At 37.0% G+C, this 15,291-nt stretch overlaps 1 protein-coding gene across 4 annotated transcripts in view; it reads left to right on the top strand.

The window, feature by feature from the left end:
* elovl5 (ELOVL fatty acid elongase 5) overlaps window positions 1-14,248 on the top strand; it is a 16,461-nt gene extending 2,213 nt beyond the window's left edge. For all 4 annotated transcript variants that reach the window (XM_029449729.1, XM_029449728.1, XM_029449727.1 and 1 more), the window contains exons 2-8: window positions 3,926-3,990; window positions 4,512-4,699; window positions 8,435-8,512; window positions 9,144-9,315; window positions 9,801-9,925; window positions 10,803-10,937; window positions 11,867-14,248. In XM_029449729.1, the coding sequence (XP_029305589.1) occupies window positions 3,933-3,990; window positions 4,512-4,699; window positions 8,435-8,512; window positions 9,144-9,315; window positions 9,801-9,925; window positions 10,803-10,937; window positions 11,867-11,995 (885 nt within the window). In that variant the 5' untranslated portion in view covers window positions 3,926-3,932 and the 3' untranslated portion in view covers window positions 11,996-14,248. The remainder of the gene's footprint in view (window positions 1-3,925; window positions 3,991-4,511; window positions 4,700-8,434; window positions 8,513-9,143; window positions 9,316-9,800; window positions 9,926-10,802; window positions 10,938-11,866) is intronic.
* Window positions 14,249-15,291: the final 1,043 nt, after the last annotated feature.

Raw genomic sequence — 15,291 nt, forward strand, 5'->3', positions numbered from 1 at the left:
AGAGTTAGATTATGGTCCTAGTTTTCAGTTTTTTCTTTATTTATATCTAACTTTTTGATTATGTATCTTTCTATCTATCTATGTATACTCAGGGCAGAAGTAATACGTATAAAATCATCATACTCTATCACGGTATATGTTATTTTATATTGTGATATCAATATATATGTTAATACAGTAAAGTTTATGGAAAATATAAGAAACTGATGAATGGACTGTTTTTGGCTAAAGGAGAATTAAAATAGATGGTAAATCATCATATTGAGACTAAAATCATGTAAAAATCCAATATGACAATCAAAAAGTCCTGCTAAGTAATTTAGTAGTAGACTGCTTTAATCATTATCAGCTGCAGTGATGAAACCACTTGTTTTGACCAAAGTCCAGATGATGCATTAATGTTTTCTCTGATTGTTTATACATTTAGCTAGCACAGACCCACTGACTGGCTGCTAACATGCTCTCCTGTTGTGGCTCATGTGCTCTGATTAAGGCCTTGCAGATTATCATGTTTTGGTGCAGCCTAATGCATCTCTGATAATCAGAGCACGGATATTACTGTACTGAGGATGACCAGAATAAGCCATATTTTGTTCCTGTAGACGAGTGATTATGGACAAATGCATATCAGTAATATGCTATTTGTTGCCTGGCAAGCAGTGCATCATACATTTTAACTCTATATAACAAGGACATAAGTTCCTTGATAAACTGGGATACATATTTTACAATGTTGGAAGTTGTGTCAGAAAATACTATTACATGGTTCATATTTGTCCCTCATGTGCTATTGTGCAACTCAGATGATTAAAATATGGCTATTTACACGATTTAAGTGCATACTTCATTATATGGATTAAAATTAATGTATTAAATGCATGTGCATTTTTTTTTAAGAGTGTGCCCCACAGTTCTATTAGTCATATTATAATATCATAACACTTTATATAAGAGCCGCATGCAGATTGAATTGAGATGCTTTAGCTCAATTTGATAGATGGACTCACATTTCTGTCTGTGAAGGATAAGGGTATTCTGGTAACTTGTGTTTTACCTTTACATCAGACATACACAACTCTGGCTGGAGCCAAAAGATTTTAACTCATCTGTAATCAAAATTAGATTTGTTAGTCAATTATCTTTTGTTCAGGGGTCTTTGTCGGAGAAACATGCCAAGAGGTTCACATGGCCCTCTATCTTATATAGAATTAGAGCCACAATATCCCACATCTGCTGAAGAAGGCGTTATGCAAGGAAGACATACAGTATACAGTATCTAGTCCATATTTAGTTTTAAGCTGTAGACGCAGGTGTAGAAAATTGCCATTGGTGCAGCAGACTGTGATATAACTGGACTGAATTGAATGTACAGCTCGTAAATATGTCAGTGGAAATAAAGAATTTATGTGGCTGTGAGGAGGCATTTTTTGCAAAGCCTGAAGTGATACAGCAAACAATATAAAGGCCTGCAGAGTTGTGCAAATACCTCTTGAGTGATACTGAATAAAGAGTTTGTGCCTGAGAGTTATCAAGTTTACAGTATGAAAATCAGCTGCAGGCATTTGTACTGCCTTTGCTGGCAGTGTGAATGATCTTGTCACAACTTTTTTTTTATGTAAAGGGTGTTTGTTCCAGAGTTTTAAGGCTTTGTGTAAGTAAAGTATTACAGTTGGGATGCACGATATGATAACTGATAATTACCTGCTTCTCAAAACCGATACCGTTCAAATATTTGTATTTCAAAAAGAAGTTCATAACCTGTAGTTCATGCACACCTTAGGGTTAGAGAGGCTAAGATGTGATGGTAAAGGTTGAATGATATAATATGTCATAGCTTTGACCTAACCAATCTAACTGACATCACTATTGTTAACAAATTGCAATTGTGTTGTCTTCCTCTGAAACTGTGAAAAACATACCTAATTTAAAAGAAGTGACTTTTCTCTATTGTAAAAACATGTGACTTAACTTAACATGTTTATCCAGGACCACATCTCAGTCAAAATACTTCCTGCAGGTTGACGACACATTAGTAGGGAGGCAACTAACAGACCGGGTAATTAAAACTTAAAACTTCTTTGTATAACAAAAAGTATCCCGCTGTGAACATCCAGACATTCATACAGTCATTTAAATGGCCTTCTGCTTTATATCACACGGGTGACCTGACTCACCAGCATAGTAGTGCAATCTGATATTATATTATATTATTAATTATTACTGTTTATAGAAAAAGTACTCCTACAGAGAAATTCTGCACTCTTCTAATTTTCCCTGACAGATCCAGAGGCGGCTGTCTGAATCAGTACTGGATACGCTAACCATGTGTTTGAAACACTTACAAAGGACAGAGTGATCGAACAATAATGCACCACCACAATTTGAGAGCTTTGGCAAGAGAACCTGCACAAAGAATTAGAGACGTTTTTGTCAAAGTGAATGTACGAGCACTTCCTGGGCCAGACAAGATTCTGCGATTATTAAAACCAGGAGCACATTGGTTGTAATAAATCTACACATTTCATTACCTATAACAATTTAAAAGCCAGAGAATTGCTATACAACAGTCTCAAGTAAATAGAGATGAGGTTATTGTCTGTTCGCATCTGCCTGCTGGCTTCTTGTTTTACAGAAGTAGCCACATATGATCCGTTGTTTGAAACCACAGGGATTTGAAAAATCACTTTTTGGGACATGGGACGTTGTAGAGATCGTGAGTGGACAGGTGGAAAGACACACAGACATACAACAGACTTATAGGCATGTTTCAAAATTGACAATGTTGAGTTACATTTTGTCATTTAAACACTTATTAGAGTTAATTTCCAAAAAACTTGTTATAATCTCTAAGCCCTTAAATCCTTTTTTAGGTTGATTAATTAACCTTACCATACTTAAAGCTGCACTAATCAATAAGTCGAATGACTATGTGTAATGTGAAACGTTTTGCTTGTAGTGACAACCAACTGACTACCGAACTTTGCAGTTCCCCTAAGATCTACGGAGCGTTTTAGCATCTTTCAGCTCATTTAGTTTAGTTTTGCAGCTCAAAACATTCATTCTCATCAGTGTTGTTACCAGCGACTAATTTCAGCCAAAAAAAGCTTTAATAAATTCCCTGTACGCTACAGATCAATATTTTTTCCCGAAAATCAGCCAGGGAATCCTGGGAAATGTATTTGTTTTTAAGGTATTTGAAGCAACAAGAATAAATACGAACAAACCTATGGGTTCCCAACCTGACCGCTTTAGTGTATTATCTGGTGGTATTAATAATTATGAAAGCAAAAGAAAACGCCTTTTATGTTATTCTACTTTAGAATGAACATAATAATAATTAGTATGCAGTGATCTGTCTACTGAGAACAGCAATGAAAAGGATATTTCACATTCTTATAAAGCTGAGACGGATTCTATATTTTGTTCGTGTTCAGTTTGCTTCTTCGCTGATCAATCTTTTGAAGTCTTTCCAGGCAAAGCTGGTGGCAGACATCGTGTTGTGTTAGCGTAATCTAGATTAGAGTCTACAATAGATGACTTTGGTAGGCCAAAAGGAAGTTACGTTTGTGCTGCAGAGTTTTGTATCCCTGCTTATACTAACATATTTCTGTAGTGATATGTTGAACAAATCCGCCAAATTGGTTTACGATTAGAATGTAATTAGATTTCTAGGAAAAAACGGGAAATGGTTTGTAAATGGGTTTTTCCCGGGATTAAATCCTACTGTACACCACCTCCTCAACTCCACTTGACAGACGGACAAAGTGGTCTCCATCAGAAGTTGATGGAGACCAAAACAGAGCTAAAAGGAGACACATCGCTATATCAACTTTAAAAGGAGCATAATATGTAAAGCATGTACGTGATGACCAAAACAACTAACTGATTGATGCTGCTTTAAATAGTTACTTTGTTCTGTTTTTAGGTGACAAATGGAGACCTTCAATCATAAACTGAACACTTTCTTAGAGTCATGGATGGGTCCCAGAGGTAAGTCAGGTTTATGTCATTTTAGTTGCTGATATAAAATCTTTTGCTGTTGTCTTGAATGTGTTTGTCTACCAACATGCTGCAAGTACTGTATTTACTTGAAAAGGTCTGCAGGGTAATCCAGTTAACAGTTGAAATTAAGTGTTACCTAAAACCTTTCACCTTTCATTACATGCTGTACACCAGGCGTGCCCACACTTTTTTGGTTTGTGAGCTACTTTTAAAATGACCAGGTCCAAGTGGTCTACCTGCTGGTGCGTAGTTCACTCCTCTCCTTTCGTCCGCTCTATCTGCGCGATCTATCCGCACTACACTCGAGATCGACCTTTTGGGCACCCCTGCTGTACACGTTGCATGAACTTGCACAATGAATCTGCTGGGGTTTTCACCTGCTTGCTAGGTGTTAAGCAAACAATTCTCTGTGTGCACTGCTGCTGCTTTTCATATTTGAGATTCATCTACTGTTGCCAATGAGGCCACCTTATCGGCGGTAAAAATTGGCCCCTTTATCCATATTTCAGATCAGCGGGTGCGGGGATGGCTGCTGCTCGACAACTACCCACCAACCTTTGCACTTACAGTCATGTACCTTCTGATCGTGTGGATGGGGCCCAAGTACATGAAACACAGGCAGCCGTACTCCAGCAGAGGCCTCCTGGTGCTCTACAATCTGGGCCTCACGCTCTTGTCCTTTTACATGTTCTATGAGGTAAACAGACTGCTCGGCACAGAGAGATGTGCTGAAGTACTCCAAAGCTATCACTGCAATGTCACACTACAGACAGATTATAAGAAAAACGAGGAAAGCGAACTGAATCTGAGCCGCATCCTCACTAAAAACTATAGTGTCTGAATATGACCAGAAATATATGTATGTTTAATTAAAGGAATACTTTGATGTTTTGGTTATTTGCTTCCTTGACAGAGATAAGCCTGGTATGCTACCACTCTCATGTATGAAGATACAGCCTTCAGCTGGTTGCCTTAGTTTAGCATTAGGACTGGAGGCAGGCTCTATCCAAAGGTAACACAATCCCCATACCAGAACCTGTAAAGCTCACTAATTAACTTGTTATAAATTGTTTCTTTATTCCGTACAAAGACCAACATGTAAAAACGAGCAAGCTGTATTTTTTTATGGGCTTTTTTATTCTTGGCTAGACCTTTTCTTATCTAGGGTTACATTAGATACACTTTCATTTTTATTATTGTTTCCAGTCTTTGTGCCAAGCTAAATTAAGCTAACCGGCTAGTGGCTCCAGATTCATATTTAACCAACAAACATGAGAGCGCTGTCGCTTCTTATCAAGACAGTAGGTCCTAAGTGTATTTTTAAAAATGTCAAACTGTACCCTAAAATATGAAGCACAGTCAGGGCACAGATGCGGAAACTACTAGCCTGGCTCTGTCGGAAGGTAACTAAGTCTTTCCTCCAGCACCTCCATAGCTTAACAATATATCTTGTCATAGAACTACCAAATGTTTCCTTTATTGCTAAACTGTCTATGCTAAGCTAAGATAAAAGCTGTAGCTTTATATTTAGCAGACAAATATTAGAGAGGTATCAATCTTCATATGTAATGCTTAGCTGCCAGCGTCTCTCACTGAGAGCTACCATTAGAGACAATGCTCTCAGGGAGTGAGAGGGGCACAGCTGGACATTGACAGGCTCATTGTTTCAGCCATCAAATCCCTCATATGCCATCGCAGACATCAGCACAGCCCTCTATTGTTTGCTGGAAAACTGCTTTTGATAAACAGCTGACTAAATAACTGAAACTGATAGATGCACTGATGTAAACAAACATAGATTATTTGGCAAGGTGGCCGAGTCTGAGCTGAATTTGTTGTTTAAGTTGCAGCAACAGTGCCCAGACTTCACTTATAGTGATCATATCTGTCATTTCTTGTATCGTTGAACAGCAGGAGGTCTGAACCAGACTGAGCGGTTTGTTCATGTGTAAGGCTAAAGTATCCGTGCTCTCCTCCCCACCCAGCTGCCAGAACAAGCTTCTTGTCTTTCTGTCTGTATTGCATAAGGCCCCAGTGGACTGTGTGATTCATTAAACCCTGTACTCTGTACAATGCCCTGGCAATGGGATGAACTTTTGGCCTTCCAAAATCAATGCCACCTGATGTGAATCAAAGTACAGGGTCAACTTTCCAGGGCACAGCAGTTTGACACTTAATGTGATTAAATCTGATTGTGATTACATTTTTTTATTTATAGGCTGACTGTAGGTTTGAAGAAAGAATCCAGGAGCTGTAGCAACTTAGAGGAGAGTTAATGTCTGTGCACATGCGATAAAATACTTGATGTTTAAAAACCTTCTTTCTGTTGCTGTTTCTTAACTGGTGGCAGTTTCTTGGCTCTGAGGTTAGTTAGTGAAGTCTTTTACAGCTGCAGACAAATACAGTGCATCTATATTGATTTGGTGAATCAGCATTAAGTAACGCCATCTACTTGCATTTGTATGATTAGTTTTTAAAGGGGCATGATACAAATTTTACACATAGCCTACAGATTAGTTTACTTGTCACAGGAAATATTACTTAGCCTTTAAACACAGTTGTATAATGTATTTGGTGGCTTCTGTCAAGTATGGAAAAATAACCGTAGAAAGTGTGCGTTACAAACTGGGTTTTTCGAGTTTGAAAGACGCAGGTATTCCAAGCAGGGACAAAGTAAGGAAACTAATATCCTGGCTTTTAATTAATATAAGTGTTTTTACGTTGTCCAACATACATTTCTTTCTGACATTGTGTGTGTGATTTTGTGTAGTTTGCTTAATTGTATTTGTCCTATCATTGTATGTGAATGACTGCAGATCAAAAGTAGTTTTCAGCTAACTTAAGGCCCCGTCACACATATCCGTATGACAGAAACGTATGCCGGCGCATACGGAAATGTGTCAGAGTCCAAATACGTCCAACTTTTCATCGGAAAAGTAAACGTATACAGATACGTATGTCTAACCTATTGATAGAGTATCACTTACTTGCACAAAATGTATCAGACGAATGCATAAGATATCCAAAATATCGGCAACACGCTGGTGTACGTTGATATAAGGTAAGGTATAAGTAGTATTCGTTAAGAGCAGGCGGTGTTACGCTGGGGTGCGTTGTTGAACGCTGATGTTTTGAGCATGTTCAAAATTACCGGACGTACCCGACGTGTGCTTCATAAGATATGCAGACGTTACGTTATATATTTACCTACGTGAATACTTACCTACGTAAATATAGTATGTAAATACTTACGTGAATACGTACGTGACTACGTTAGAGGTACGTTAGATATAGGCTACGTCGGCTGACGGTGAATCCTACAGCCAGCTTATTGATAACGAGTGGATAACCTATTCCTACCCTATGTTAAGATGATGCCTGACGATGGAGTAACTTATTAAACGTGTTTCTACAGTACAGCTAGCGTTCAGCATGTTAGCCGTTCTCCAGCATCAGCATGACGTGAACCAGATGGCACTTTTCCAGCTCCGTTGGCCAGACGCTCTGATACGTTTTAAGTATCAAGTATTAAGTAAGTGATACGCTATCAATATGTTTGACATACGTATAATAATTTGTTATGTATTCGTTATGTATACGTCAGCTACAACACCGCTGTGGAAAAGTTGGACGTATTTGGACTCTGACACATTTTTAGCTACTTTTCATATACGCCAGCATTCTGCCATACGGAGCTGTGTGACAGGGCCGTATGTCTGACGTGTTCGTTGTATCGTCTGTGTCCTTCAAACAATCACAACTTACCCTTAATTTATATCAATGTATTGGTGATATTTCGTATGCGCCGGCATCCGTTTCTGTCAACAGGATATGTGTGACAGGGCCTTAAGGTAGAATATATCAAATGAGAACATTTTTGTTTTATATTGTACATGGTCCACTACAAAAAAAATAAATAATAATAATCGAGTTGCCTTATGGGAATATATATTTATGGATAAATCACTGGACTACCACTTTAATATATAAACGTATAGGGAATATTTGTAGTCACTGCACAAGTATGCAGAGTAAGATTGAATATTTCTCTTAGTCTACTTACCTGTTTGAAAAATGCTTTAATAAATGTGATAACATTATGTTGTAAAATGACCTGAGGACCATTAAACATCGTGTCATACATTATATTCCAGTAGCAGGGGGAGTTTTTGGTGTATTTATTTTTAACTTTCAATTAGATTATAATATGTTGAAATTGGTCACCACAACCTGACACCAAACAGCTATGGGACCTTATGTGATATCTGACTTACTATCTGTTTGTGCATGTGTTTATTACTTGTCGGAAATGGAAAGTCACATTTTACAATATCATAAATTGCATGTGTGCACTGCAGTGCCTGTAGCTTACGTATACAGGGATTTGGGAAAATATCCATTCATCATTCATCCTAATGGCTTTCTTCTTCAGCTTGTTACGGCCGTGTGGCACGGTGGCTACAACTTCTACTGCCAGGACACTCACAGTGCGCAGGAAGTGGATAATAAGGTGAGTCGGATTTACAGTGTGCAACCTTTTTATGTTTATTGCTGGTGATTTTATTTGATTACATGTGTGACACTATTTTCATTACAATGTCATTTATTTCTGTTTTTTGATATTCTAAACAATGCAGTGAAGGTATAAATACCAGTTAATCGAGGACAACTAAAATATATTTAATATTAACCACAATGTATGTTTTTTCTTTGCTCTGATTTCTTTGGCCGCGTACCTGTAAATCCCAGCAGATAAGCTGCAGAGACAGGGAGTCAATTTAATCCGACTGATGTCATCATGATGACTATTCAGTTGCCCTACTGAGCTCTGGAGGTGAAAACAAGGCTTCCAGTGAAATGTGCACGGCTTTGCAGTTCTGCTGTGATTAAATAAAACGTTTTAACACTGTATCACTTCTACAGAGAGTTCAATTACTTTATGATTTGTCCTGAGCTTTCAAGGGCCTTCGGGACGGACGTCCGCTTATCACCTGCATGATAGATATTCTCTGCTGGAACCTTTGAAGAACTTTTGCGCTGTCTCTATATAGAGTTCTCTTCAGGAATAATACAGGACGTTTTTCTTGTGTTATATTTTTTATCTTTAACCATTTTTTTGTTTTTACTGTGTCTCCTCTCAGATCATAAATGTCCTGTGGTGGTATTACTTCTCCAAGCTCATCGAGTTCATGGACACCTTTTTCTTCATACTACGAAAGAATAATCACCAGATCACGTTTCTTCACATCTACCATCACGCTAGCATGTTGAATATCTGGTGGTTTGTTATGAACTGGGTACCCTGCGGCCATTGTGAGTGTTTTCACACAACTTTGCCCTCCAGTGACTGAAATCTCTCCAGTAACCACATTTACTGTTTGGCCCCAAAGCGAGCTAAATAATTCAAGTAATTTAATGTTAAACCCATGAGCCCTTAATACAGCCTGTTTTGCCCATTCAGCCTTAAAGTGAGACTTATTGACCTGAACGCTGCTTTACTGTGAAAGTTGTGCAGAAAACAGCAGTCAGCAAGGAGTTGACCATTAACTTCTGAAAATCTCTTTATCAATGTGCTATTGATTTGAATATCATATCACACTTCAGAAATTACACTTCAGATCTATAAACATGTTTCATTATTCATGATTGTTCACTCTATTACTTTACGGCTAATGGCTTCTATTGATTTTACATGAACTTGGTGGTAATGATTCCAAACAAAGCGGCCTAATGAAAAGTTCTGACAGTTATTGCTTGCAGTAGATTAATAACTTCCTGTGTCTCTTCTGCGTCTGCAGCGTACTTCGGCGCCTCCCTAAACAGCTTCGTCCATGTCGTGATGTATTCCTATTACGGCCTGTCAGCCATCCCCGCCATGCGGCCGTACCTTTGGTGGAAGAAGTACATCACACAGTTACAGCTGGTGGGTTCATCCTGTCGTTGTTTCCCAGTGGTGGAAGAAGTGTTCAGATCTTTTACTTTACTTCACTTTTGATAAATAAAATAGGATTCAATGACAGACTAGAATGACTTGACAAGAAGTAGATTTCCTGCATTGAACAACGGTCAAAGGATTCAAAGGCTTTATTTTCATATTCACAAAAGCTACAGCGTAGTTGTTGAATCAGAATCAGAAATCCTTTATTAGTCCCACAACGGGGAAATTTACCAATGTACCAATTGGCAATGTAAAGTCCCGGGCTCCTCCAACAATGCAACATGCAGTATACTTAGGACGTAATAAATAAATAAAATAGTGCAAGAGACATAATGGTGCATGTAAAATCCAGGAATAAGTCAAATATACGTATAAAATAGAACAAGATAAACCAGAATGTAAAGTTTTAAATACTGTACAGTGGAATAAAATACTGTACTAAAATACTTTATACTGCCGTGTATTAAAAAAAATGAAACATTATAAGTAACTAGTAACTACAGCTGCCAAAAACAATGTAGTGGACTAGAAATAGGGACTTTGAAATGTAAGCATGAATGAATTGAAAGTACAGATATCTCAGAATTGTACTTGAGTAAATTTACTTTCTCTACTGTTTCTTTCCTTATTTGACCATCTTTCCTGTGAAAACATGTGATGATTGTTGTGTTCACTTTGCATTGTGGAGCTGATGATGCTGTGCGGATGTCATTAGTGTCCATGGACTATTTTCTGAAGCACCGTCTTTCATCGTCCATTAAAAGATATTTTACGCTGTGTGTCAATATGTTTCTATAGGCTCTCTGTGTCACCTTCTCACTTGAGTATGTGTCTGCATGTGCGTGTTGTATTTCCTCCACAGATCCAGTTCTTTTTAACCATGTCCCAGACAATGTGTGCTGTCATATGGCCATGTGACTTCCCCAAGGGATGGCTGTACTTTCAAATAAGTTACATGGTCGTGCTCGTTTTCCTTTTCTCAAACTTCTACATTCAGGTGAGTTGGTTTGTGTGTTTTAAACGGTTGATTAATGACTTTAAAGGATATGCTTGGTGATGTTTTCTTATTGTCAACAAATCCCATAAAAAGACCAAAACTTACAATTAATTGATGCCACTAAGTATTGTCTGTGTAGCCAAAGCTTTTGATATCTTATTTCGTTGTTGTACAAAACCCATTAAAACACATATATGAGCCACACTGTTGCACTGGGTGACATGTTCCTTCATTACAATGAACATGGGCACTGCAATTTCTTTTAATTCAATTCCACATAGACAGTCCTGCTGCTGCACATGCCCACTAGAGCACCAAATATGTATTATTCCACAGCAGAATATAGTCCTCAACAAATGCAAAATTTACATAACGTTTGCTAAAAACTACAGCGCCCAGCTGTTTAAAGAAAAGTGCTAGGCATTCTTTTTTTTAACATGAAAATGTATAATTGGGAATCGTTTTTAAAGATATACTGCACATCTTTGGTAAGACACAAGGAAGTGGTAAGGTATTGAATTAAAAACTATTGCCTTGGTGGTTTTAGTGTTTTCAGGAGATATGTGGACTGTCAGAAAAATAGAGAATAAAGCCAGACTTATCCTTCACTTCATAAATAAAACTGCATATTTGTGTCTAGATAAAAACACAAAGCTGTATTTGGTAAACTAGTTATGTTGCTGTTAGCAGGATTATTGGGTTTAACATTTGTGTATGTTACATATGTTGCTTATAGCCTGATGTTAATTGGAGTTTTGAGGCCAAAATTAAGTTTTTCATTAACACATAAGTCCTTAAATTTGTGTTTTTAGAGAACTATGACGGGACATTTTACTTCAAACACTCGATCTTACCGTATAAATAGACATTTGTGTTTTAACAAATTACATTTCATTTTAAAGTAACCTTATTTAATCCTTTCTTTCAAGACTTACAAGAAGCACAGTGGTTCTCTAAAGAAGGAGCATCAGAACGGCTCTCCTGTGTCAACAAATGGACATGCAAATGGGACGGCATCTATGGAGCGCACTGAACACAAGAAACTGAGGGTGGATTGACATTTAAGAAACCGCCATCTAATTCTCACTGTAGCGTGTTAGCTAATGCTGCTAGGAGGTATCTTCTTATCTAGAATAGTTTAGCACTCTCTTGAGATTAAATAAGCCATAGCCACATACTGTATATCCAGAGACTTTCCACCTTTTTGCACACGTTCCTACTCATGGTATTATTAAAATATTACCGAAGAGTTTTGTAGTATGGTTGCACAATATTGCCTCCCCCACCCTCTAGAGGAAATTCACTCTTTGCTACCAGCAAACAAACACACATTTTGATTCATTCAATTATCCTTCACACACAAAAGGTCCAAAGATAAAAACTCCAGTGAGTGTGTTGGCAGCTGAAGGTTTAATCACACTCGATGATGTCTCTGCTTCAACAATTTACGGGACTAGTACAATAACACAGCGCCTACTATGGTCCTTAATGTGTACCCAGAGCATGCATGCACCTTGTGTCTTGCTTTATCTCACGCCGGGCTGCGCTGTTGCATAATCCTAAATTAATGCTCATTGTACTACTGTAATGCATTTGTATTGACAGGTTGTAACAGCAGATGTTTTGCTGTATATTTGCAGAGCAGGGTCTCAAATTTAGAATATTTAGCCATCTAACCAAAGCATTACCAAAGCATAGTGTACTGCATTTGCTAGGATTCGTATTTAAAAACTCAAACTAAAGCTCAATTCTCCTTAACATCCCACATGTTATAAAAATATAACGCTGTGCTATAATATCTACTGTAGCTTTATCTAGAAAAATCCATTTGAATTCATTGAAATTAATTAAATAAGGCAACGGCAGTTAGGTCTGCAGTGCAGCTGCTTATTAGTAACTATTTAGATGAGGGAATTGTTTCGTCAGGTAATATATTGTTGTTGTTGTTTGGAGTCTTAAATAAATAGGGTGCCTTCTGGACCAGTTGATTTGGTTTCCAATGTAGCATTTTTCATCTTTCAATATGCTATCACCAGATTCATGTTGGTATATTTCAGACTAATATGTGTCACGCTTCCAGTTCAAATCCTGTGCCTGACTCTGTTTCCATTTTTGAATATATCAAATGTCCCAAACTATCATTCCTAATGATTGACACATACTAAACGCAACAGTGATTTTTATCTTATATTAAATTGTTGGGAGATATGCTTTTCCTTATTTATTTTTAAGACGAGATCAATACTGTCACTTTATGTAATGAAGCTACACTACAGACAGCAGCCAGTTAGCTTAACTTAGCATAAAGAGTGGAAACAGGGTGAAACAGCTAGCCTGGCTCTTTTGTTACCTTTGGATAGGCCAGCTGTTTCACCCTGTTTCCACTCTTTATGCTAAGCTAACCGTCTGTAGTCTCATACAGTATTTAGCTTACAGTGTGGTATAAATCTTCGAAATAGGCCTATAGCTCTCGGCAAGAAAGCAAACAAGCATATTTCCTGAAATGTCGAACTACCTTAAACATTTTCCAAAAACTGTCTCACAAGTGACAACAAAAAGTCATTACATTAGAATTAATTGTTTTTGTTTGGTGTAGAAAGAAGGTTGTAGTGATTCAACTATTTATTCCTTTGTGATCCTTGTGTTTATGTTATTTTCCTTTTACCTAAACCATTGGCAGGGGCCTACACAGTAAATGCTGTTATAAAAAACAAAGGTACAAGCACGTTTGCATTATGAACTCTATAAATCTGAAACCCTCGCTGTGGAGCACTGCTGCGCTGCTCTACCATGCTGAATCAATTTAATGAGTTACGTATGGCCTTAACCACTGAATGAGCATTACATGTTGCTCAAATGTATAAGTGACCTAGATTCACGTCCACTGTATCAGAAATGATTGTTAAATTCTAAATAATACATACAATGGCCACATTGTGTCTGCATGAGGAATCTGGTCCACAAATATCTGCCCACAACAGAAAACCTGTTTAACACGCATGAGCCATATCTACTCAGAAATGTAATTATAATTTAATTATTTCCAGCTACATGCCATCCCTGTTACAGTTCCTTCTTTGTACTAGGTGATAGCGCTGGAGGTAACAGGATTTTAAAATTAAGAACTGGATTAGCATCAAATTACACCACATTGTAAAGGCCAAGGAAGCATATTGGTATGTAGCCTAATGATATATTACATACATTTTATAGACTGTTAAGATAAATATATATATTTTCTGAAATCTATGTGGTAAATCTGGGTTAACATTGTGACTCATGCTTTACTCATTGTAACACAATAAAAACAAACTGAGATTGTAAACCTTCTTGTTTTCCTTCCTTGAAAATGATGTAGCCTAAATGCTCCAAATAAAGTAGCGTGAAGTCAAACAATAGCTGTACAGAAAGAGAGTTGAGAGTTCACTGAGCCTTATAATTACCTATTTAATGTTTGCATGTATTAGCCATGATAGAGAGGCTCAATGGAAATGTTAGGTTGTCTGTCTGTTTCGTGCTAATTAGCTAATGTTAGCATGCTAATAAGCGAAACCTTTTTGTCATTGTGAGCATGTAAGCATGCTGACATCAGCATTTAGCTCAAAGCACTGCAAGGCTCTCAGTCTTGCTTTTGAATTTTAAGGCAGATTTAAAAAAGTCTAAACCTGCACAGCTTTTATAAATCATGCTTTATCAAAGTAATATAGACTTATTAAAACAAGTTTTTTGAATGAAAGTAACATCACATATTTTACAAAATAGTGTATTACTGCAGCTTATTTACATATAATAAATTACGCTATGCAATGTAAAAACATGGGTTTGTGTTTGTAAAGCCCATTCCCGCTTTTTTTGTTTTAAGGTGAAGAGATGTCTTAATACATATTAATAGTTTATATAATAAAATTGGTTGTTTTATTTATTTTTTATTTCCAAATGTTGTTGTCAAAAAACAAATCAGATAAAATGTAGGTCTCGTGTAGTGAAAAGAAAAAGTTAGAAGAGGATACATGCTTTCCAAATTAAATCATTTTGGAATTCAAGCCATTCAATCGAGACTACAAAATTGAATATTAAAAGAATATTTTTTTCTACATCAATATATATATATATATATATATATATATATATATATATATATATATATATATATATATATTAAGTTAAAAGATATAAGCCTATACATATTTGTCTTTAAATAATGTGTTTTTTTTGCACTAATCCTTGTAAAAACCCATCTTTTGCTGTAGTTGTCATACAACTTAACACTTAACACACTTTGGTTCATGTAGCTGGTCCAGTCAATGTCATCGTCCACTGATGGTGGAAATGCGTTCCCTGATCGATTCAGTTA

This window comes from Cottoperca gobio, chromosome 15, assembly GCF_900634415.1.
Source record: "Cottoperca gobio chromosome 15, fCotGob3.1, whole genome shotgun sequence".
In the NCBI taxonomy this organism is placed as follows: domain Eukaryota; kingdom Metazoa; phylum Chordata; class Actinopteri; order Perciformes; family Bovichtidae; genus Cottoperca; species Cottoperca gobio.